General features: G+C 36.6%; 1 protein-coding gene and 1 long non-coding RNA gene across 3 annotated transcripts in view; both read right to left on the bottom strand.

Annotated features, from left to right (window-relative positions):
* Nucleotides 1–19: 19 nt before the first annotated feature.
* LOC123636698 lies at nucleotides 20–2,917 on the bottom strand. The gene is made up of 4 exons (XR_006734643.1): nucleotides 2,884–2,917; nucleotides 1,015–1,182; nucleotides 775–899; nucleotides 20–227 (listed from the first exon to the last, which is right to left on the bottom strand). It is a non-coding gene; the product is annotated as an uncharacterized LOC123636698 (long non-coding RNA).
* A 1,854-nt stretch (nucleotides 2,918–4,771) lies between these two features.
* SELENOI (selenoprotein I) overlaps nucleotides 4,772–26,760 on the bottom strand; it is a 40,029-nt gene continuing 18,040 nt past the window's right edge. Inside the window, exons 4-10 of one of the 2 annotated variants that reach the window (XM_045549204.1) lie at nucleotides 26,283–26,357; nucleotides 22,639–22,901; nucleotides 21,648–21,756; nucleotides 17,130–17,178; nucleotides 15,546–15,726; nucleotides 13,866–14,048; nucleotides 4,772–11,384 (exon numbers count right to left, since the gene is read on the bottom strand). In XM_045549204.1, the coding sequence (XP_045405160.1) occupies nucleotides 11,286–11,384; nucleotides 13,866–14,048; nucleotides 15,546–15,726; nucleotides 17,130–17,178; nucleotides 21,648–21,756; nucleotides 22,639–22,901; nucleotides 26,283–26,357 (959 nt within the window). In that variant the 3' untranslated portion in view covers nucleotides 4,772–11,285. Of the gene's footprint in view, nucleotides 11,385–13,865; nucleotides 14,049–15,545; nucleotides 15,727–17,129; nucleotides 17,179–21,647; nucleotides 21,757–22,638; nucleotides 22,902–26,282; nucleotides 26,358–26,760 lie in introns of those variants that run through there. The other variant, XM_045549205.1, reaches the window with a different exon arrangement.

Raw genomic sequence — 26,760 nt, 5'->3', positions numbered from 1 at the left:
GGGCTGGCTTCCAACTCCTGGCCTCAAGCGATCCTCCCTCCTCATCCTCCCAAAGTGCTGGGATTGCAGGCGTGAGCCACTGCGCCTGGCCATCCATTCATTTTTACGTTCTACTTGATGCATTCGGCCCCCATATCCTCCAGAATGTGAAACCACCTTGCCATCAATACATATATATCTAACAAGAGCTTGTTGTCTTCCATAGCAGTTTTCAGTAGGGCTGAAACCTAAAACAAGCCCACCATCACCACCTGCAATCAAATACTTACAGAAAGAGGATAAAGAGGAAAAGGGGAGCAGACGAAAACGGGAGGGGAGTAAAAGTTACGAATACAGAAGAATGTTTAAACTCTCAAAGCAGCACTGTTCCCAGAAAGGCACTATTTCCTGGGCTTTTCTGTGTCTCATTGCCAACAAAAATCGTGTTCCCACTGAGAATTAAAACCCTTTAAAACCAAATTGGATACCATTTAACAGGGTTTTGTCCCATTAGCCCGTGGGAAATTAACAAAAGGGCACTGGGTGAGTAGTGAGAAAATCCTAGCCCTGCTCTGCCACCTTGGGCAAGTCACAACTTGAGGACCATGTTCTCAGCTGTTAAATGCTACTTTCTGGCTGCCTACTCAACTCACAGTTAATTGTGAGGCCAAGAAGATAAGCCCTTTGTGAACAAGACCTAACCAGAGTCTGCAAGTGGTAGAGAGAGTTAAGAGTGCCAAAACCATGGAACAGCCTCGAGTCACTCAGACAGCTGCCCAGATCCTTGTCCCATACCTGACTAGGTGGTGGTGGGAGGGGCGTGGGTAGTTGCTTCTAGGCTTCAGGGCCCTCTGCCAAATCTCTCTCTCCTTTGGCTGTAACCACAAATTCTTTCAGGTTCTGTTCCTTATTTCCACTATCTATAAGGAGAGAAACAAGTATGTGCACAGGCATGTGTGGCTGGGAGTCGGGTGCCATGAGAAACTCAGTGGGAAAGAGCTGTTACACAAGAGGTAGGTGAAAGAGCAAAGGTACCATAAAAATCCATAAAGAGTGATCAGTGAGATGCTTGGCCCTACAGTTGTCTGTCCCCAGATGACACTGCAGAAGTCTTTTGTAATAAGAAATATGACTCCATTTTTTGCTGTTTGGCTGTTGACAGCTCTGAAGCTTCACTCCCTCTTTCTTCTCCATTTGGGCAAGCTGTTTAAAAAAAAAAAAAAAGCCTGGGTGCTCTCTTTTTTAGTGCTGGCAGGAGATTCCAACCCTGAGCACTGAGTATCCTCATCCCAGCCCCACCTCACAATCACAACAAAAGCCCCAAGCTAGTCTCCTTTGCTGGCTCTCTCCAGCCATTTTTTGACCAGCTGGGAGACCTTCCTTGCCCCCACAGCCAGCCTCAATTATGTAATAAACCTTTTTCATAGGTGTGGGAAACTCACTCACCACTGGAAAGGCACTTTCTAGGCCAGTTTGACAATATTTATAAACAGTTTAAATTAGAACATTAGAGGAAGTAGGGGATTGGGAGAGATTTGTTACAGGATACAAAATTCCAGCTAGTAGGAGGAATAAATTCTAGTGTTCTATCCCACTCTAGGATGACTATAGTTAACAATAATATACAGTTACAAATAGCTAGGAGGATATTGAACATTTCCAACACAAAGAAATGACAAATGTTTGAGATGATAGGTATGCTAATTACTATACATTATATGTATTGGATCACTATAATTTATATGTATTGAAACATCATACTATGTATCCCATAAATATGTACAATTATTTGTCAATTAAAAACTAAAATCAAATTTTAAAAAATTGGACAAAGGACAGAGGAAGAAATCTTATCATGGGGCAGAGAGCTATAGTTTTAGAGGTCAAGGAAATAAAATTGAAAATAAAAATGAAAAACCACTAAATAAAAAAGGAGGCATGCGATGAATTATGATTGAATATAAAGTGAATGGGAAAATGTATGCCTATTTAATTGTCCATGCCTTTGTAAAAAGTTCACAAATGACAGTGAAATTTAGAAAATTGTTTCAAACTGAAATAAATGGATAAAAAAATACATTTATATAGATACAAAAATGAGCATATGCATTGCCTAGGCAATTCTACTTAAAAGAATTATCATAGGCAGATAATGGGTCTAGATTATAGCTTCTTGGGTAAGAATTAAATCAGTTTTACTCAGCACTGCATACATAGCACCTAGCACAATATCTGAGACGTAGTAAGTGCTAAACAAATATTTTTTGAAAGAAATGTACACGATGTATCTGTATGCTCACTCCAATTCTAATATTAAAAAACTGGATATGACACAAAATCCACCAATAGGGGAATTGATAAAGTATTCATGGAATAAATCTGACCTGGAGAGATATCCAAAATGTATCAAATGAGACAGGGAAGATGTGGCACAATATGTAGAGTATGAGCCCAGTTTTATCTGAAATATAGACAGTGTGTACACAAGAAAAATGGAGGGAAGACCACAAAGTAGTGGCTATCTCTGGGGACTGGGTTTATGAGTAACTTTCACATTCTCTATTCTTAAAAAAAGTTTACAATAAACATACATCACTTTTGATTCAATAAAACATAAAGCTTATTTATTCATTTGTTTTTTTAAAAGATAGGTGATGAGTCAGGCACAGTGGCTCACATCTGTAATCCTGTAATCCTAGCACTTTGGGAAGCTAAGGCAGGAGGATTGCTTGAGGCCAGGAGTTCGAGACCTCTCCTCTACAAAAAAATAAAAAATCAGAAAAAAATTTTTAATTAAAAAAAAAAAGAGAGGTGATAGGAGATCCTGAAGAGATGCAGGCAGGCAGGATTAGGGCTGTCAGATGAGAGGGACTTGGGTAAGGGATGTAGGCAATGTCCATTCACCTTGATGTGTAACCAGCATCCAGAGTCTGCTTGCTCCTCAGCTGGTAGGCAATACTCTAAAGGCAGACCTGTTTTGAGAACTGATAAGCTAATAAAAGAAAAGCATATAGAGAATTCATTAATTTTAGCAAGAGACCACAATCATCACACAAGACAGTGTGTATTCATGTCTTGTGACCAGCACATCTCCATGGACTGAACTACAAAGAGAATCAAACTGTAATTGAGAAGTTCCTTGACATGCAAGATTGACTGCAGTGGGTTCTGAGGCCCATAAGGGGGAAAATTTGCCACAAGAACAGTTGAGTCCTTGATGTACGGCACTCTCACCCCTGGGAGGTTTTAAGTGGTAAATGAAAAATCCTTTGCTAGGATAAGGCTGGCCACCTACCTGCAGCTTATATAGTCTTTTTCAAAAAAAAGGATGCTGCATTGATTAGACTTTACCTTATTAAGTCAAGTCACACTTAATTCTACATCCGTAAGTTTACACTAAATCACCTTAATTGAAGTGTGCGGATGTTGGCAAATTCATCAAACATTTAGATAATTTCTTGGTTTATTCCTATCTCCCAATTTGTGTAAATTTTACTAATTAGATCCTGAGGAGGCAATCTTATTTTATTCATTTTTAGTAATTTTTGGAATTGCCTCACCATCACCTTCATATATTGCCTACAAAAGGTACAAAGGAGGGAATAGAGAGATGGGAGGAGGCAGTGAAGTGATGAGCTGTGTCCTATGGCTTAGAAAAAATTTCAGAGGAGAAAAATAGGGAACTGGATATTACCAGAAACTGAACACCTACCTTAGACCACTGACTGTATTAAACACTCTATATGCATTATTCTCATTCAATCCTCATAATGCAAAATTGTGGTAATATTAATCCCATTTTATAGATGAGGAAACTGAAGCATAGAAAAAAAATAAGTAACTTGCCCCAGGTCAAAGGTTGCACAGTTGAACATGACTAAGAAACATTATTATTAAAGGTTTGAGAAGTCTTGAGAAACTCTCAGAATGAAAATAAGAAGAAAAATTGAAGGAACAGATATAAAGTCTTCTTTCAGGAAATTCATGAGTAGAGGAAAAGAGATGAGTGGCAAGAGGAGCAAGACCCTTCGGGGGCCCAGGGTCCTTTTAAGTTTTGGTAGCCCCAATGGTGGTTATGCAGTTTGAGGTTTACCGATAGAAGGGAGGGAATAACTGCTAGGAAGCTGGGAGGGCAGGGGGTTGAGAGTACACAGCTGGAGCACAGCCTGGGCGGTAACATGGGGCATTTTCCTGCTCACCTTCTTCCAATCTGTTACTGAAAATTTTTTTTAAATGCCCACTGCTAAAGCTGGGAGATAATTCTGATGCAAAAATGGGAAATATTCTCCTCAGAAACAATGTTAGGTAATGGACATTATGGTTTATATACTATAATTTAGGTGTACTAAGTGTGGGTTTGTAGGTTTTTGTGGAATTAATCTGGAAAATCAATACCATATGTTAACACTTTTCTATAGGAAAATGCTTCTGAGGAAGAAACCATCACCTTGCAAACTACTGAAGTGTGACCCAGTTATTACGAGGACTATATACACTGCCCAGCACCCGGTTCTGGGGGAGTCAAGAGCAGTACCCTATGAACAGCTGTTACTGCCACCTGCCTTGTACTCTGCTTTCTAAAACAAGTCACAGGATCATAGACCACCAGGAGAAGGCAGGTTCAACTTTCTTAAAAAACAAAACAAAACAACAAAAACCTTTTTCATGTTTCGCTCTAAAACAATCAGGGATTTTCTGAGACAAGTGGCTGGACATTATTTTTCTCCTCGTAATTTCCTCCCCTTTTACACCTACCAATGAAAAACAAAGAAGACAATCTGAAAACAATTAAAAGGATTTAAAAATTATTTACTCTTTTACTTTTATTACAATAAATACTTATCAATAATAGAATTAAACAATTTTAAATTAAAACCTACTGCATTACTTTTGGGTTTCACAGCAGCAGAAATAAACATAAATCCAGTTGAAAGGGCAAGGCTTCCAGAATCCAGTGACAAGGAACAGTCAGGTCTTGATTATCTGGGTTAGCAACAGGGAACAGTGATATGGATAATGCAAAAACAACACTGAAATGCAGTGTCATACTCTATTTGTATATTAAATTATCTGAGACTTCACAACATTCCAGCTAAGTAATTTAAGCAAGTTGTGAAGCTCCCTTTCTGCAAGAGTTAGAGTTCTCCCCCATCAAGCCCATGGGCACAATTGCTCCCAGAGCCGCCCTCTGGCCAGAAATGCGACCCCTCCTCAGGCAGACCCAGAAGCCTTAACCCCAGTGGAGGGTTCTCAAAAACTGTCTTTCTGGCTCACATAATCCCTGGTTAAATGAAAATGGAAAAGTGACATATTTATAGGGCTTCTCTCGAGGACTAAGATGAACTGGAAGAAAGAAAGAATGTGGCTCCAGACCAGGAAGAGGCTTCAGGGTTGTGGGCCACATGCAGATTAAGCCCACATGAAGAAACTCTCATGAGGGCTGCCCACTTTGCTGATAATCAAGAGCAGACTGCACGTATATACGACAATATCATACATACAATATGCAGGGAATATGTGCACATAGTAAATATGTATATACACACATAGCACACATACCCAGATAAAATAAATGCTACATTATTTATTATGAACACAGCAAGTCCTAGACAGACCAGTTACTAATATGTTCAATTAAACTACTTGAAAAGGAAAAAGAACATTTTATGCTTTCATCTTCCTCTTTTAATATATTCTACTTGTAGTGAACATATTCCAGTTGCTCAAGTGGTGTTGTTTCTAGGTACCTGAGAAGGAATGACATTGTCCTCTTGTTTCAGAACTCTACAGAGAGCCAACTGCAACAAGACCAAGCTAAACAACTCAATAATTGATATGGCCATGATTCCTGCCACCTATTTTTAGTCACAGGGCATGAAACCTTACTCAGAGAAGTATCCATTTCCCTTTCTACAACTGGCTACAAATTTAATGTATTATGTTAGATGGTAGGGAGGGGGAAAGGCAGGCAGCAAGGAGTTTACACTTTGGCAATTATTCATTGCCTGCGCCTTTACCCAGAGAATAAGCTAGTTTTAAGAAAAATTGAAATTTGGAGTTCAGTACTGAATTCTGCTTTCTTGGCGCACCTTGAAATGAGCAAATCATTATACTTAGTTGGGTCTTTATCTCCTGAATGGTTGCTCTAATAAGGTTAAGTTATCTAAACAAAATAACCTACAAAAAATGTTAATATTCTGAATAGTCTCAATTTGTAGTTATTAAACTCAAAGTCTGATACTGAATGATAACAGTAATTGAAACAGATTTATATAATGCAGCATTCACAGATCTTGTAAAATTAAAACAGGCTCCTTCAGTAACCTGGTTAGTAATATCAAGTACTAAACATGTTTCAGGTCAAGAACTTACTGTTTAGATATTAAAAAGTACTCATCAAGAATATCAGAATCTAGAATTCATGGTGAATGTGAATTCATGTGTATGTTTTCATAAAAACCCAACATCAATTCTAATTTCGTTACCCATAGAAACTGCTCAAGAGAAGATCTTAGCCAAAGAGACATAAGACATCCACAGCATTTAGCCACTCCTTGTGTCGTCAATACTGTCTCTAATTTCAATTTTAGTATATGTGCTGCCAAAGCAAGCACTCTGTCTCTAATTTTGATGTACTCCATGATGTATTCTATGGCCATGATCCAATGTGTATGCTTTAAAATCAGCTCTACTGTGATTTAGCCTGGCTTTCTAAGAATGATTCTGTAAAGAGTAAGACAATGAATGGTCTGTGGCAGACCAGAACAATCAATTTTTCTGTTGTGTCCAAATGGAATGACCTAGAGAGACAAGCCCTTATTCAAATATTCTAAAATCAGTCCATGTAGCACATTCAAATTGTGAGAACCTGGCCTTTCTGACCAAATGCAACACAACCCTGTCAACTCAGGCTACCTGTGAGAGAGCTACAAATGGCAAAACTTTTGCTACCCTAAATATTAACTCATTTAAGATCTGTCCATATAAAGAGCAGATCCATGCTTAAAAACAAAACAAAAAAAAAAAACCCAGCTAGACTACTATCTCTCGCATATTTATTTATTAAAGAGCAAAGCATATTACTAGCATGCAGGTCAAAAAGGTTACACTTATTTGCATTGTAGAAACAGTGGAAATGAATTAGCCAACAAACCCAATTCTCACGGCTCCATGCAAAGAAGAAGGGTATCACCATTTTCTCTGGAAAAGTTAGACAACCATGATTTATCATATACCCTAAAGTAATTGCCTGTCAATATGTCAGTCATCTGTACCACTGTCAAAGATAAAAACTAAAATATGCAAATCACATGGGTTTTACATAATTAATAAAGGAAAATCAGAAATTTGCTCAAGCTTCCTAAGATGGTCAGAGCATCACACTTTTAAGTTTCACAGTGATTAATTTAACATCATTTTACTGTTAAAACTGCCACTTTAAAAGTACATGTCAAAGTGCTTCGAATGTAGCATACTAGTTAGAATTCTTCCTGGAAGGTTCTATACTGGCAGCTAACTTAGTAAGGTTACTCACCCACAGGGTGTTCAAGAAAGGGCATGCTGCCTTACAAAGACTCCTCATGGGACAAAGACAATTCTGGTCTGACTTCACAAATTTCCTAGAGAGCGCTTAATGAAATCCAGAACTGAGGTCAAGATAAGGCCATTATGAACACAGACATCAACACAACCAAAGATCTCTGTATCTGTTTTTGGCTTTTTGGGGAACCCAAGGTCAAAAGTGCCAGCCCATCAAGTTTACTTTTTTCCCTCTGGCACGTTCCCAGTTCTTCACTAGCCAAGAGATCTAAGGCAATCCAGGAGACGTGACTGTGGCAAGATCTCTAGGGGCAAACAGAGCAACATCTGAGTGGGCTGTCCCTGTCCTGGATGGTGGCTATTTAAGAGGAAACTCAGGTGAAGAACAAATAGAAACAATTACAAATAGGCTTCTAATTAAATCATAAAGGGGAAAAATAGCCTTTGACTCAAATGTCTTCAGATTATCTTTTTATTCTCCATAGGTCATAGAGTCAAAGTCTGTTTTGGAAAGCAAGGTACATTCCAAATTCTTTTGGACTGACCACAGGATAAAATAGTTCTTTGAAAACTGAACCATCAGGAAACTTTCAAATTCACAGGATATTAAGGTGGTCCCTTCGTCCCTTTAAAGTGGATGCTATGCCTGCATTTTCCCTTGTATATTCCCATAGTGCCCAGGCTTCAGGCCATAATCAATACTCTTTTGGTATCTACTTAGAATTTGGATAACTCTAGACATACGCTCCCCTTCTCCCCAAAACCGTTATATTAGAATAAATGACATGTTGGTATTAGTATTACAACATCCTAGACCACAATCAGCATTTAGCTTTCTTTTCAAAATTAGAATTAGAAGTATTTTAATCATGATATTAAGATGCCAAGGAAGAATATTTCGTTTTTATTTGGAAGTTATGCACTCTGTTACCCTTAAGGCTAAAACCAATAAACCGCATCTATTACCTACTTGTAGAAGAATGACACTTTAAATTGTGGCAATTTCAAACTGCATCACATTAAGATCATGAATATTATTAAAGGATCACAAAAGGCAGCATTAGCATACTCTAGCTAGGTACTGTTAAATTTTTCTATCTCATCCCCCCCATTCAAAAATAGAGGAATTATTTTCTGACAAGTCAGAAAGGAAGTTTTTCATAACATAACCTGAAACAAGACACTCCTCACAGGTGTATGTAACTTTGGTCAGCGAAAACACAATGCAAACCTCTGGCCTGGCTAAGGCACCCTATTCAGAAAGCACAGAAAACATGCATGTATGCTCCTGACCACAGCACTGCTCCCCCAAAGGCAGCTCAGTGTATGCTGAGGAGAAAGGCTGGGGTGTGAACTCACCCAAAATATCATACATAAGCCTGAAATACCATTTATACTTTGAGAATGTTATAGTAATTGGCATGACATAAATACACAGAGCTTTTCGTAATTAAGTCTTGCTTCAGTTCCTATATGCCTATACAACAAATGGGGGCTTTCAAGATGCACTTTCAAGATGCCAGACTAAAGAGCGAGCCAGCAGTACACCACAGATTCGCAAGCCCACAGTATTCTGAACAGTTAATTGCTCAGTTTCACTTTTCCCTTGTTGATGGCCACCTGTCTTTTATCTAACAATGTCAATAAAAATGACTATGGCATAATTCTTTACCACCAGAGGGAAATATGTCATAAAGTATAGGCACAAAACAATATGCAACAAAAGGAGGGCAGAAATTTAGAAGTAAAAAAGCCCCCAAATTATAGGACATGACCCTAATGCCAAAAGTAAAAGGTATTTTTTACTATACTATACAAGGTGAAGAAAGCTTGTGATCCAAATTTGTTATTTTATAAATATTTATCAGTTCTTTTCTTATATAATACAGATTAATCTCATTCTTGTGTACGAAGTCAATAAAACTGTAAAATAATTAGCTTAGAAACTTTAAAACAAAGCTGTTTCCCCACCCCAAATTAACACTTTAGCCAGTTCAATTTTACAACTCACACAGAACAAGGTATACAAAAAATAGAGTTACTGTCACTTACTTGGTTCATTCTCTGACCTCCATGATGGCAATTTATTAACAAACATAAAAACACTCTTCACATTTTCCTGCATCAATTTCACACCTATTTTCAGTGTTCATTTTTATCTCAGAGAAAGTCACCAAATATATCTCGATCTCTACAATTTTAAAAAAATGAGTATACAACTAAGAGCTAGCTCTTTGACTCATTTCTAATAACCTGAATGACAATGATTAGAATTTACAAATTTTTTTAAAAATGAAATATCAATTATAGTTATTTTTTTTTGTTTTTTACAAAGCAGCAGACTGAAATTCAACAAAGGAATACACTAAATTTAACAATGGTCACATTCATAGATAAATAATGGTTATGAATTTAATTACATATCAACACAGTGGTGCCTATTTTATCCAAGTGCAACCTGTCCAAAAAAAAGGTTTTAAGATACACTCTTCATTCAAGCACAAACTTCATTCAGTGAAAAATAAAAGAAAATCAGCAAGTAAATTTTACTACCATCAAATTAAATGAAGACAAAGTCAAAAAGAAATAGAAGAAAACGTCCACATCATGAAAAGACTGATTTATAAATCAACACTATTACAGTTAAAGGGATTTTTATGTTTGTCAGTAAACCTCAGAAATTACTCCAAGTCATATTAAAGGGAGTATGTACTCAGTAAGGCATAAGTTTTCTTCAAGTGGGGAAATGGGCAAGCTGGGGAAGAGATCATTTCTCTCTGCTACATCCTGTATGAAGTAAAAAACACAGTATCCCAACCCCCAAAAAGAGAAAAAGGAAGGAAAGACTGACAGATAAATTGAATCAGAAAACTAATTTTGGTCATAGTGAAATTCATGAGATTCCTAACACCAATTTAAATTTCTCTTATAATATACTTTTATCTGCATTCCTCACAAGTAACTACCGTAAGTTTGGGACTATCACATGCACTCTTACAATCATAGCTCACAGGCACCATATCTCAGCAACCTGCAGCTGAGGGGGGTAAATGCCACATTTAAACAATGAACCACTCCAATGGGTGAGCTATAATTATAACTCATTCTCTACTAAGTCTCAATAGAATATTTCTCTTTAAAAGAAAATTAAACCATTTATCAAGATCTGTTCTATAACAAAGAGCCAGAATACTAGAGAATCTAAATATATATTAGCTCTCTTAGCATGTAAGGACAAAAGGCATTTTCATGGGAAAGAGAAACCAGTATTTGGCAACTGTATATTGTTCGGTAATCACTGGCATCTCTTGCCGAAGGTGACTTGATTTTTATCTTTTCCCTGTATTTGGGCTACTGGTACTCCTACTATTACAAAGTACCAAATAGGAAAACATATTATGGTTTTCTGAGTGTTATCATGTTCCTAAACCAATTTTGCAGTTTTAAAAATAAAAACAAAGCATCTTTAACTCTGCATGAACCAAAACATTATGAATTCATGATGCTAAAATCACTAGGAACATTTTGCTGGTCTAATGTACATTATGCTTAACCAAAATGTCACATGGTTTTATAAAAAAATAAAATAAAGTAAGCTGGAAGTTAGTAGGTCTAAAATTCCACAAGTCCAGATCATACATGTCCTTCCTGCTGTCCAAGTACCGCACATACTAAGATCTCATGTCTGTCAAGCAGGTCGGTTTAGTTCAATGGTGATGGATGAAATATTTACAAGCATCTATATTTACAGTACTTCTTTCTGTAGATTACAGGCCAATATTCTTTTCTTCCATTCCTAGTCAATCTGAGTTTGGTTTCTTCAATGAGAAGGGGTAAATCTGAAAATGGTTGCTTAGCTGCTTTACCTATCGAAAACCAAAACATGAGACAATAACAAATATGTACCTATTATTTTTTAAAAGCACACAGAATTTGCCTCCTAGAGAAACAATTTACTGACACAGCAAAAATTATCAGAAATATTGAAGACGTTTTTCTGGATTAGGATAGTTACAGAGCTAGACAGCGAATCAGGAGTACTAGAACTACCTAGGAGAGTTAAGACTTGAACCTGGGCCTGCCTAACTCCAAAATCTAGTCTCTCCAGAGCTCTCTAGAGTCTAGTCCATACAAATTCACATCCAAATCTACTGAAAAATTATCGGATTAGTTGACTTATAACATCTAGATCAAATAATTATATTTATGGTTAGACTTGATATTCAGCTTGTTAAAACATTTCTAGGTCATCATTCCTAATCTTGTTGAAATAGTATAAAATGCCAGGCACTGTGGCTCACGCCTATGATCCTAGCACCCTGGGAGGCCAAGGCTAGCGAATCGCTTGAGACCAGGAGTTTGAGACCAGCCTGAGCAACATAACAAGACTCCACCTCTACAAAAAATAGAAAACTCAGCCAGGCAAGGTATCGCACACCTGCAGTCCCAGCTACTCGGGAGGCTGAGGCAAGAGGATCGATTGATTGAGCCCAGGAGTTTGACGTTGCAGTGAGCTGCAATGATGCTACTGCACTCTAGCTCAGGCAAGAGAGGGAGCCTTTGCCTCAGAAAAAAAAAGTATAAAACTAGATCTGTGAATCTGGAGAGAACTTAGTAGTTAGGGTATCCCTCAGGGGGAGGCATGAGCTTAGTTACATGCCAGTGAGTACATGTCATTTACTTGATACTTATTATTATTTGTATTTCAATAGTTCGAGTGAATGCTTTGTGTGGCCTAGCAAGTTTTACTTTCTGGTCAGAAGTTGTAGAGCAGTAAAAGAGCACAAAGACAAACAAAAAAGATGCTCCTATAGTTTTTTCAGTTAGTTTGTATTTGTTTCCCAGATTTTTAACAATGAAAACATACTACCTTTGTAATTTAAAGAAAAATGTATTTTGGTTTGGTTTGATGATATACATAAGGTTTTCTAAAGATATCCTTCCGAAAGGGTATAATAAATTTTAAAAACTACAAAAGACATAGGTAACTGTGTTCTACATATGATTGCTAAAATATCAGGATAAGGGTCCAAGAGTGTTGACATAAAGCATATAAATGTTAAATTTGCACAAATTTTTAAAAAATGATTGTCATATGTCACAATTTACCAGATTCATCACAGTTTTTTGTCTATAAAATTTCATCTATTTTGTTCTAACAAATGAGGGGAGAAACACTAAAGGAAGAAAGCTTAAATTTAGCAACATATGCAAGGTATAAAGTTGTTATCAAGCATGACAGCTGTTCCCCCCATTTTAAAAATATGTACAATAATACAGAAGTGAAGACATTTTGTTTCTCGAACTGATTCAGAACAGGGTTCCTTCCAAACCCTACTGTGATATGCTTTGCAGTGGGATGTTTCAAAACAAGCATACCAAATAGAAGTTTTTTTTAAGAGCCATAAAAATATGAATACCCTATTACTATGAAATTATCCTCAGAAAATAAAACAAGTGAAAGAACAAAATATTATTCCAGATTGTTCATGCCAACATTATAACTGGGTTGTGATTAAGTAAATAGGGTAATTAAGTAATCTCCCTGGTGGGACAGTGTGCAGCAATTTAAAAAAATCATAAGACCATGCTAAAATACGTAAGATAATTAGAAAAGAATGATAAAAGTAGGAGGAATAAGAAAATATACCACATGGCTCTGATTTCATGTCATTATATTTATATTCACCCATTCATTCTGAAACTAGCCTCCTATTTTAGAAGAGAATATTAAGGTTTGAAAAATACTTCTTAAATCCATTTTCTTCTGTATTTCCCCTTATTTATATTTCTGCTGATGAGGGCTCAGGAATAACATAGAAGAAGTAAACCTCAAATGATGCAAAAGCCTTCCTTTAGTCTGAAATTCTAACCTCCCTTACCACAACTGTTCATAGAATTGGGCAGGGGGAGGGAAGAAATACTACAAAACTAGTTTTGGTTTCTTTCCAAATTATGTTAATGAGCAATAAAAATACCCCTAAAGCTAAAGAAGCAAGTGAAGAAATAGATAATCAACAAATAGGATTATCTGGTCCCATATAATTAAAAGCACAAAACAGTTTACAATTCTACTTACCAAAAAAATAGCTTACATATGTACCCACTTAATAAAAACTAATTCTTCATAATAATTATCCAGCTTTAAAATAATTTGTAGTTACTATAACATATTCATTAGAGAAAGAGTAACTGAAATTACAAACTTGGATACTGTCCAAAATTTAGAGAATATCCCAAAATTCTACAGCTAGTATAATAAGTAATTTTCTTTTGAAATTTTCCACTGCCTCCTTTCCACTATTTATAAGAACCAAATGGAACCAATTTTGCTCTAGATTACTCACCACTCGTACTCCATAATGGACGTGGGCCACAGTGAAAGCAGCTGCTAATGTATACAGGAGACCATTCTCAATGGAAGAGGCTATTCCTGAGTTTACCACCAAAACAACCAAGAAGAGAGGAACCAGCAACCAATTCAAAGTTGGGCACCGGGTACTGCTCATTTGGCAAACAATCAGCTGACACTTGAAGTTAGTATAAAAAAGAAAGAAAAGTTTAATTAGCAAAACACTTCCAAAACCAGTCATTTCAACATTTAGAAAGCATTCAAGTACTTGAGCCAACACATTCACATTATCTAGGTTCAGTAGTTCTCAACTGCTCAGGGGCCCAACCAGGCCCTGCTCTCACCTCCAAATCCACAGGCCCTCAGACGTGTCAGAAGAGGCTGGAAGATAATTTAATAAGGATGCTACAGAAGCCATTCTTCCACTGGGTAACAATTTGGATAAAAGAAATTTCTCCCAATTTTAAGATCCTATGATATGTGAAAAAAAAAATTCAAAACAGCCTCCCACACAACTAAATGTCTTTATGGCAATGATAAGGAAGTACTACCTCCAATTCAGTCATATTAACATAATTAACTTCTCAAAACTTTTTGGTTCCCTTAATTTTCAAGACCTTATTCAAATATAGTTTTATTCTTTCAGAGATATTTTTATACACTGCATTAGTGTTTTCAGCTCTTTAATCCCTATAAAATCAGTAGGACTTGGGATATTAAACAAATATTACAGACAAGGAAACATAAGCTCAGTGGCTAAGTCACAAAACAAAAACTTACAAGAACCAGCCTGAGCTAGAGCACAGGCCTTCTGGCCGGCAGGACCATCAGGGTCTTTTCTCAACACCTAACCTTTCCTCCATCTGTGCTCTTGCTGGGCCATAGCATGGAATGGGATTTTTTTAAAATACGTTGTATTTATTATACAGTTTTTTACTCCATGTTCTTAATTTAAAAATCAGCTAATTAAAAAAAGTGTGTGGGCCAGGTGCAGTGTCTCACACCTGTAATCCTAGCCCTCTGGGAGGCCAAGGCAGAAGGATTGCTTGAGCTCGAGTTCGAGACCAGCCTGGGCAAGAGCAAGACCCCCTCTCTACTAAAAGTAGAAAAATTAGCCGGGCGTGGTGGTGCACACCTATAGTCTCAGCTACTTGGAGGTTGAGACAGGAGGATCGCTTGAGCCCAGGAGTTTGAGGTTGCAGTGGGCTATGATGACGCCACTGCACTCTAGCCAGAGCAACAGAGCAAGGCTCTGTCGCAAAAAAAAAAAAAAAAAAAATGTGTTTTCTCTCTCTCAAAAATCCCCTTCAAGTTTCCTAAACTAATCATTAGGTCTGTAGCCATTTCAGCCATACTGTTAATAATATTTATAGTCTGAAGGGAATCTATAAATTATTCAACAATTCTTCAGCAGGCAACCAAAACAAAAAATTTAAGTATGCCACAGTTCCGAAATACTATTGCAGTCTCCACAAATCCTACTGGTTTCAAAGAGCAAAATAATTTTCAGCATGTTCTGTCTTTGAGGTTATTAATTATCCTTTCAAATTTCTAATGTAAGTTATCTTTAAATTAAAATCTGCTTATTCTAATACTATATAAGATTTTTCAAATTATCTAATTCCGTCATATATTCCTTATATATTATGATTTTTAAAAGAAAAAAAAATCTTACTGTGATGTTGGCAAAGGCTGTTCCAACCATAAAGTAAAATACTCTAGGATGGATCTCTAAAATATCTGAAGGCGACCAGAGGATCCATGCTGTAGACAAAATGAATAGCAAACATGGAGAAAAGAAGGGAATCATAGCTTCATAGACTGACTTGTGTTTCAAGGTGTTATTTTTATAGCTTCTGAAAAACAAATCAAGTAATACAAAGAACATTATTACATATAAAACTTGTATAGCACTTTGTGTTTCCAAAGCACTTTCAAAATTTATTCTCTTACTTTATACTCACAATAATCTTATGGCATAGACAGAACCAACCTTGTTAACCCCATTTTATGGACAGGGTAAGCGAGACTAAGAGAATTTAAATTTAAATTTACATAACTTGCTACCAAGTGGTAGGGCCAAGATTAGAACTGAATTCTTCTGGCTTCTAATCCCATTTTGTTCTCTTTAAACCAAACTATCCACTGTTGTGTTAAGAATATAAAGATAAATAAAACTTGATCTTTGTTCTAACCTAATAAGGGAAATAAGATGAACAAGAAATACTAGAAGAGTTCCTCACAGTGCTACTTTGATACAAAGTGATAGAGAACTTGGAGTGAGATGTAATTCACATAAAAGACTTAAGTGGGACTCCCCATACCACATCTTTGTGTCTCTGAGCACACAGGAGGTATGTGAACAGAGCCCCAAATTCCAGTTCTGGTTCTGCCATTGATCACATGACCTTGGGCAATATGCTGCTCAATCAGAAAATCATGGTTATAAAATAAGGAGGAAATGACTCAAGTAATTTCTACAGCCTTCAGCACTGTAAATTTTATGGCTTCTATAAATGACTGTCAGCTGCCATAAATAAGGAAAATTCATAGAGGTTGGCTTAACATAAATAAGATTCTGCCAGACAGATCTGAGCACTAAAGGATAAAGTGGGAAGTACAAGAAAGTTTTCTGACTAGAGAAAACAGTAGCAGAGGAAGAGCGGCAGCAAAATTATTGAGGATGGAAACAGCAAAATATATTCTGAACACAATAAGTAAATTCAGTGTGGCAGAGCAAAGGTCGGGAAGTGCATAGATCAGAGGGATAAAACTCCACCTGGGTAACTTCCTTCTCCCCCCAACCCAGGCAGGAACTTCTATTCTAAGTGCTATTTGAGAAGAGTCTACACAGGTCCAGTTTGGTCCTCAATTACACACATTCAGAAATTTTATTCTATGATCCTGCTAATTAAACTTACAGATAATCAATTTATAAAACAGAGTGTAAATGTATCAGTATTCAACAGGGATATATCCCCTCCTGGTGAATACATTCACTAACAAAAGAGACAAATTTGAAGACTGGTGAGCCCAAAACTTAACAAAAGAATTAGTAGTTTTGTGCTGTTTGAATTGACTACATTAGCCATCACTGATACCTTAAATTATCCTAACCTCATTCTAGATTCAAAATATAGGTTTCATGACCTTTTCAAAATGTCCTGACTGGAAAAGGGAAATAGATCCTTAAATTCAGCTAAATAACAATTTCTAAATATTTTCATATTTCTTGCCCATTCAAAAAAAAAATATTTACCTGAAAAAGTTTAACAAACTCATTGGAAGAGTCACACATAATGCACAACCTAAAGGGAAGAATATTTAAATTATTATGACTTATTCAAGAGTGATTATTATATAATCAAATCCCCACAAAATACACAATACTTTTAGACCCCATAATTTTCAGGTTCAAGTTTACTTCTGTAATAAAATGTAATACATTTCTAAACAACATTTACAGCTGGAAAAGTAGCAGTACAATTTGGTGATTCAGAGGACAGACTCATGGAGCCAGTCTGGGCTTCAATTTCAGTTGTACCACCAACTGGTTATGTGACTTTAGACAACTCAGCCTTTCAGTGCCTCAGTTTCCTCATTTATAAAATAGAAATAATAGTACCAACTCCAGAGTTTTGATAATTAAATGAGTTATGACATGTTAAGACAACTGGAACAGTAGGTGTTGTGTATGGTAAGTTGCACAGTAAGTGCGAGCTACTGGAAGTGGGGATGATTAACAGATCCTATTGCTTCCCATTTATACTTATTTCTACCTCCCTAACATTTTCAATTCCCTTCCCTAACCCCATGAGCACAGTGGTTCTTTCCCCTCAAACCTAAAAACAAGGACAGCCTTCCCAAGAAACCCAACCATTGATTCTGCTGCCCTACCTACTATCTTACTCTATGTTCTCTCATTTGCCAAACTTTTCTGTTGCCTTCAATTTCTTCACACTCTTTAATTCATTCTGCCCCTCACTCTGCTAACTTATACTCCTGAAATTTACCACGCTTTCCTAATGACCAGACTCAGTATCCTTCCTCATTCCTGACTTCTAAGTAAAATGACTTAGTTGACTATCCACGAATTGTAATTCTCTCCTCCCTTCACCTTTATGATCCCATTCTCCCAGTGTTCCTGCTAGCCATCTAATCATTTCATTTTGTGTCCTTTATTGGCAATTCTACCTCCTGCATATTCCTAATTGGGCATTCCACTGTGCTTATACTCTCCCTCAGAAAATCTCTTAGAGCTCAACTACAAGCTTATAGCATTTAACTCTAATATCTAGTTATGTACTCTTGGGCAAATCCAACAATCTCTCTGAGCTTCATAGTCCAGTTGTACAATGAGGAAGAGTTAAATGATTTTCTAGTGTCACTTGTATCTTCAAAATTCTCTGATTCTACCATCTATAGAGATGTAAATTCTTAATCCCTCTCTCTTTCAAACTCCAAATTGATACATCTGGCAACTTTCTGGACACTTCATTTGGATATTTCATTGTAATGCAACATATTAGCTCTAGTTTATTTACTCCAGATTCCCGGTGACTCTACTTGGCTTGAAGGTCAATGCAGCTACAATCTTAAGAATCAAAGGTAGAAAACATTCCTTCAAAACAATTCCTAAGACATTTTGGCTAAAGACAGAAGACCGGAACCCAACAGAAATCTTATCTTGAAAAATGAATTACTCTGCTATTTCTAAACCCAACTGGAACAAATAAGATTTTAGAGGGAAAAGAAGAACACAAGCTGACATCCTCAATGTCCTCAGAAATTTTTGGCAGCTTACTCCATGTCAAGCTGGGAAGCACTGGAGGGGAACCAAGGCCAAATTAACCAACCCAGAATTACTTGTTGCTCTGAGGGGTTGGAAATAGACTGAGACAATCTACCAAAAGGTTTGCTAGCAAGTATAATTTTAGTTTAGAAAATCTTGAAATAGCTTCATCTTAAGTACAGTAAGCCTGCAATCTATATAGGTTGCCAAAGATAAAGACTGCATCTTCTGTATCTTTCTTTCTTGAGCTCAAGAGATCCTCCCACCTCAGCCTACCGAGTAGCTAGGACTATAGGCACATGACACCATGCTCAGCCAATTTTTACAAATTTTTGTAGAGACGGAGTCTTGCTATGTTGCCGAGGCTGGTCTAGAACTCCTGGCCTCAAGCAATCCTCCCACCTTGGCCTCCCAAAGTGCTGGGATTACAGGTATGAGCTACCAAGCCCGGCCTCATCTTCTTTTTCTTCTCTAAACAGTATTTAATGTACTATCTGTAAAGAGTACTTAATTTTTAAATATTTATCTATGAAACTCTATAGTTCAAGTACATAACAGTGATAGGACCCATACAAATGCAGACATGCTTTTTGCATTGCCCTAACTGAAGGCCCAGACTTCATAATATAGGAAACCTAACAGTTATAGAAAAATCAGAGCAGAATTCATCAAAAAGGATCAAGTGGGATGAGATACAATCCAAGGATAACATGGTCATAAACATATTCTGGTTCCTCACATTTCCAGCTTACTTATTAAATAGGAACTTCATTTAAGCCACCAAGACAAAAAGTACCTTCAGAAAAGTTAAAAAGATGTACAATAGGGAAAAAATTGTAATCCATACCAAAGCAAAGGATTACTATACCTAATATGTGAAGAGCTTCTAAAAATAAAGGAAATAGCCAACTCTATAGAAAAACATGAGCTTGAGATACATTCAATACACAGAAAAAGAAATACAAATAGCTCTTAACACTAGAAAAGTTTATTCATAATAAGAGAAATGCAAGATAAACTGGCTGAAAATTTCTCACATTTAGTCAAAAATATTAACTTACATATCCAACAGACTCAACAAGCTCAATAAATACCAAGAAGACAAATACAAAGAAAACTACACTTAGGTACATCATAGTCAAACTTCTGAAAGCCAAAGATAAAGAGAGAATCTCAAAACAAGAGAAAAATAACCCATCACATAGAGAGTGACAATGATATATGAGCTGATTCAGAAACAATGGATGCCAGAGGACATTAGAATGATATATTCAAAATGCTGAAAGAAAAAATTAAGGCAAAATCAATATATATTCACATAAGTAAAAACAGAGAATGTATTGATACCAGGTCTGCAAAAAATCCTACTGCAAAAAATCCTAAAGGAAGTCCTTCAGACTTCTGTGAAAGAAGACTGTACGGTAATTCAGATATACAGAAAGGAATAAAGTGTAGTAGAATGGCAAATATATGGGTAAGTATAATAGACTGTATATTATAAAATAACCCACGGGTTAGAGAGTAGTGGCGCATTTCAAACAAGATTGGCAATGGTATCGAAAACTGTTGAAGTGGGTAATGGTATATAGGGATTTATTACATAAAAGTAGAAATATTACAAAGAATATAGATGGTCACATTTTTTTTTTTCACAACAAAAAGAAGGGGAAAAAAGGGGGAATCCTGCTTTCTAGCTTGGTAGCCTGTCTGTTGATGACAACCTTACATAATAGCAGACAGAAGCCACTCCACCTACTACCAACTTTGTATCATCCTTCACTGCACATTGAGGCTCTAGTCCAACCCCATCACCCCAGCACCATATATTTTACCAGCAGAAACTAAATGGCTTAAGCCCTAAGATCCTTTTATCTATTTGTATCTGCTCAAATTTAGTACCAGGAAAGAGTTGATCTATTTGTATAGAAATGTGGGCTTTTGTTTTATCTCCAAAAGAAGAATTCAGATAAATTTATAAGTTATAAAGAAAAGTATGTGCCTGTTAAAGTACCTACTCAACAATGAAAAATATGTCTCATGTGTCAGAGGATCCTATCCTATCTTTAAATTTAACACTTAAATGTTAAATGCAGCAAACCTGCCATAGGACAAGCTGCTTAAATCAAAAGATGTGCTACATAGTAGGAACAGAAAAATAGCCTTTTCAAGGTAAAGAAATAACAGTTTATACAGGTACCATAATATGAACATTTGGTAGATCACAAGGTAGCTCCTAAAATATGTGCAGTCCAGAGACACAGAAAAAGGCCCAACTCTTGAAAGCCCAACTCTTCTGAACAGCTTCTAAGCCTTATCTCATTCCCATTCCATTACCAACGTTCACCAATAGAAAGAAATATGGTTATTTTTTAGATAAGGGACCAGGGCATAGTCCACATCTATGCCTTTTTACTTCTACAAAGGTCCACAGGGCCACTCATGGTGCCTCAAAATAACCACCCAGACTCTTCTTTGCCTCCTTCCATACCAATAACACTCTCCTGCACTCTGTCAATTATCCTACAGATATCCCCTTTGGCTAAAATCAAAAGGGAAACATTACCAAAACCTTTAACTAGCATTCAGAGGGTATCTGAGGGGAATATAGGTTTAATTTTTGGAGTAGATATATTATAAAATAATGTCTATATTCCATCTATTGTATTCACAAATACTAATAATCTCCAACTTTGAGATAAACATGAAATCTATACCAAATGTCCACCTAAATGCAGATCCTCCAATACAGTCTAGATTAATCTATGAATAGTTACTTTACCAGGTTTTTGTGATCTATTCTGGTTATTTCCCTCCGATTAGAAATCAGCTTGGTGCTGAACAAAAAAACAAAATTAAGTTGAACTCCAACAGGGTTAGAGGATTGTTCTGGAGGTTGGCGTGGGTTGCTGTTGCTTGTTATAGTCAAACACTGACTTTTGATAACAAAGTGATGGTTAAAACAGGCTTCAACATGGAGCTTCTTACCAATAATCATTGTAGTGAATAGGTCTCTATATAAGAAATTAAACAGGAAAGGTTCATACCAGGCCTCAACTCCCACAACCGCAGTCACTATGTAGACAAAAGAAATAGTCTGAAAGGAAAATGCAGACAAAAGCATACAGAAGCATTAACAGCTGGAAAGATCAGCATTAAGTCTAGTCAAATAGCTTTAGTAAAAGCAAGAAGTGTGCTTAAATTTGGTATGTGGCAAGTCTTCTTACTTTAAAAATATGTTTTTTTAGTCAACGATGCTATAAAATAACTTATAGACAATGCATGGAGCACTTCAAAGGCACCTCATAAATTGGTTAAGTCATATGATAATTCAATTTGCACACCCCACCACTTCCCTCAACAAACACACTCCAACTTCTGGTTTCTTTCCTGGAGGCTTAGGTGCAAATGGACAAAATGGCAACACAAAAAGCTGGAATGTGAAGGTAGGGACAGTTAATAGCAAGCCTATTAAAGTAAGAGAATAGAAATCTCTCTACTCACTGAAAAGTTGGCAATGAAGACGAAAAGCCAACAATTTAATTAAACGTGCACATCTTTCTTTATAAAACCAACAGTTCAAGTGAATATTTAATAACATTAAGAAATTGTTAAATTTTTGCATAATAATGGCATTATGATTACTTTTTTAAAAGAAGTCGTTATCATTTAGAGATATATAAGCAGAATATTCATCACATAAGGAATTTCCTTTAAAACATATACATGAAACTAAAACTGGCCACATGTTGCTAATTGCTAAGGCTAAGTAATGGGTACATAAAGATTCATTATACTATTCTCTCTACTTTTTTTATATGTTTGAAATTTTCCGTAAGTAAAAATAAAATAAAATAAAAATTTTTAAAGCACACATAAGTTCTAATCAAAAAAGCATGATGGCAGTAAAGAAGGAATGACAAAATTTTCCAAAAATATTATGGCAATATTGAAAATTTAAGGGAGAACACATACTTACCACCTGGCTAATGTCATATCCCCATGGCAGGAAAAGAATCCCTGTGTTATACTTTTCCCAGTGGGAAAGGATGAAAGAAAACAAAACTACCCATAGCAATAGATAAAGAACAAAAACACTGACACCAGTTGATCCTCGTCCAAAGATGGAATACACAGTTACAACAAAGTAAACACATGACCAACTATCCAGGCCATGGTCAAAAAGTTCCCCTAAGGGAGTGCTGGAATTGGTTCTACGAGCTTGCTTTCCATCCACACCATCTGCAACAAAAACATATACCACAGGAAAAGTTCAATATGTGTATCAGTATGGAAAATGTCTTCTTTAATAAACTGGTAGAAAAACTAAAACAAACCAGCATATCACAGGAATGTTAAGTATAGCTACCAGCCATCTTTAATTCCTATAATTCAAAGATTTCAGAAAAAAAAATGTTTCATTTCTTAAAGTTTAATCTTAAAATCAAAATATGTTATATCACACTGAATGGTGTCAAGTTTAGGGAGCATTCTAGCTGGACTCAATACCTCCAAATCTGCTAAACAATTGGGTTGTCCAGTAGCCACAAATTCTGAAGCCTTCAGAGAACATTCAATAGCTAGTCATTACAATTTATCTAACTTTTCTGGCTCTAGGATCCAAAAGTACTTCAGTCATAACAGCTATTTCATCCTGTTTGAAATTATAGTCACTTCTTTTTTTTTTTTTTTTGGTAGAGACAGGGTCTCGCTATGTTGCCCAGACTGGTCTCAAACTCCTGGCCCCAAGCAATCCTCCCGCCTCAGCTCCCAAAGTGTTGGGATTACAGGTAGGAGCCACTGCACCCAGCCTATAGTCACTTCTTTACACTTCTACTGCCTCCTCCACAATTTTAAGTGCTTTCGGAAAATGTACATACTAGGTGCACAAGCAAATATAAGAATTTATATTTGTGCAATGTACTATTCTTGGTGCTAAAAAGATTGCAAGAATCTTAGAATAAACTAAGTTTGTGCCCTCAAACTGTTTACAATTGAGAAAGGGACAAGACATGATAATTAAAAGTACGGTATGTCACAAACCATAGAAGAGTGCAGAAAGGGAAGGGTTCTCTTCAGCCCAAGGTAATCTAGAATGCCTTTTCAGACAAGATGAAAGGTGAGAGGGAACATAAAGAGTGAGCTGGATTTCAGTAGGTAAGAGATAAAAGAGCATACTCTTTCAGGAGGAGGGAGTGCTATCAGCAAAAAACACTGAGATGGAAAAGCACAAGGCATGTTCGGAAAATCCCAAGTAGTTGGGCTTGGCTAGAAACTAGTATGTGAAGAGAGCAGTACATAAAAAGGCTAGAAAGGAGGTGTGAGCCAGTTTAAAAGTTTCAAGGAGTATGGGGAGTCACTAAAGATATCTGAGTAGGGAAATGACAAGAATGAAAGCAATACTTAGGAAGAGTCACCTGAGTCAGTGTGACTGACAGGCTAGAGAGAGGGACACTAATTAGTAGGCCTAAATTGAGATGGAATGCTGCGGAATGAAAGGCTGGGGGCAAATGAGACATTAAGGAAGTGAAAATGACAGAATGCAGGAAAAGGTAAGATATGAGACCTAAGGAGAAAAAGACAATCTCCAAAGTTTCTAGTCTGGGTAACTAAGAGAGTGGTAGTGTTAACAGAAAGAAGGAAGTTAGAAGCAGCAGCAAGCCTGATGGAAAAGATGCAGAGGACAATTTCAGATACTGAAGTTGAAGTGCTGGCAGGATATCCACATGGTACTTGTTAAGCAACTGATCCAACGGTACTTGACTAGCAACTCAGAAGCTAGAAGAGGGCTAGATATAAACATGGGAAACATCTCAAGAAAGAACGTTAAGTGAGAATCAGAATTACCAGGGGAATGAGGAGAAAAGAGAGTTAAGGCTAAAGCACAATGGAATGCCTTCATTTAGGGGCAGACACAGAGAAGCCTGTGAAAGAGAGCCTGTCCCACTGAATTATAAAATCCGCCCCCCATCCCCACCCTCCTCAAAAGAAATAGTTTTGTTAACTAAGTGCATTAGAATTAGGCTACTTGTAAAGAGTCAGATTTAAGGAATTAAAATTCCTATAATTACTGAGTCTACTGTGCTCACCATAGAATTATCCCCAGTGCCTAGCTCAGTCTGTGGCAGAGGACCTTTAAAAATATTGCCGAAGGAATATATGAACGTATGAAACCCAAACTCCTACCCAAATACTACAGATCTCTGTTATACAGGGTTGGGAAATTTTTGCTCTTAAGTAGCTAAAATATTTTCTAAAAGCCTTCTTGTTATTCATTGGGTTTACAATTTCCTATTTTCAGTGCAACTCCTATGCAGTTGTTATAATATTGGATTCGTGAACTACCTATTAATTAGGTTTTATACATTTCCTCACTGAAACCATTCCAGCTCCACAAGTCTGAGGTCTAGATACGTTGCAGATTTTTTTTTTCTTAAAAAGGTAATTGAGGGCATATACCATATATTACAAGAGGGACATCACCCCGCACCCCGCCCCCGCCAGTAGGACTTAGGGCAGCATCCTGTGATTAAACACATTAATATTTCTGCAGCAAAACCCACGAATAGTCTCACTAAGTAGAATAAAGATTATAAACCGCCTCATGTTAGTTCAAGACAGGTTTTGCAACAAGTAGTTCATTTTAGGTCAAGATTTTTGCCAGAAAATTGTGGACCTGAAACAACAGGTGGATGGTATTAAATACATCAAAAGTCTCTATTCCTCTAGGCAGTCCTTCACAACGAAATCCTTTAGCAGCACTTGAAAACCTGCTCATCTTTAACAAAAATGCACAAAAGTCTCCACCTAAATATGTAACTTTAAACTAAGCTTCCCCCAATTCTAGACTTCACCAATGTCTTCCTTCTCCAAATTCTTACAGTTTTGGTCATCCACCATGCCAGCATTTAATCATGTAGCAGGTTATACTGGTTTTATGAGAACAAGTCACTTTTCTCTAAAGAAAGCTAAGTGACTTGAAGTCAGCGTCTGCTATTTTATATGCTTTTAGAAACTCTTTACTGAGTGCCTGCTACGAGTTAGGCAATGCTCTACATACTGGGATAGAGCAGTGAACAAAACAGTACTCACTCTCATGGAACTTTAACACTCTAGTTAGAACAGACAGACAACAAACAAGCAGGCAAGTAAATATCTGCAAATATTTGTACTGCTTCCCAAACTTAAGCAAAAATGATGTCTTATTCCAAAGATTGGCAAATATTTTTTGTTAAGGGCCAGATGAGAAATATTTTAGGCGTGGGACATGCGCTCTCTGTTGCAAATCCTCAACTGTGTCTTTATTGCAGGAAAGCAACCACAGACAACATGTAAAGGAACAAGCTGTGTTCCAATAAAAGTTTACTTACAAAATAGGCAACAGGGCAGATTTGGCCCACGAGTAGTAGTTTGCAAACTCCCATCTTATTCTGTGAATCCCTAGCAATGAATGACAATATTTTTCATAGAGAAACTCAAAAACATATTTATCAATTTTAACAGGATACTAATAAACTCCAGTTAAAAATGAATTAAGCATAGGAGAAAATGTTAATTTAGTGGGTGGCTCTCCTTGCCAATTCACTAGCCACTGACTAAAATGAGTATTTACCACTTTCTTACCTAGAGTGTAGGCTATAAAGTTGAGGATGCCCACTACAATCCAAACCCAATCAGGTACATGCTTGTGACCTGGTGCTGCAAAGGAAAATAAATAAGATTTTAATACAGTTTAACTAAGTACAACAAGTACTTAGTTATTATGATAAGTACAATAGTTCTCATCACAGCATATACTGCATGAGAAATGTTTCTATTTGTTAACTAGAGGTTAAAGTACTTGACAATATATTTTGAATGTAGAACTAGGTAAATATTAATATATATCAGGAAAGTCTGACAAAACCAAAGAAGTAACTCCTCAGCCCCTCATAAACAGTCAGCATTTATTTTGAGCTTTTATCATATTGAAAATTGAAAATCAAATTGAAAATTACCTATGTGCCTAGAATAAAAAATAATACATTTTTAGAATTTAAAAAATGATTGTTTTTAATCCTTGTTTCTGATTATACTATAAACATGTATTGAGTCTTCACTC

This window comes from Lemur catta, chromosome 4 (genome assembly GCF_020740605.2).
Source record: "Lemur catta isolate mLemCat1 chromosome 4, mLemCat1.pri, whole genome shotgun sequence".
In the NCBI taxonomy this organism is placed as follows: Eukaryota; Metazoa; Chordata; class Mammalia; order Primates; family Lemuridae; genus Lemur; species Lemur catta.
The sequence above is the reverse complement of the archived record's forward strand: the minus strand, read 5'-3'. Positions and strand labels throughout refer to the sequence as shown.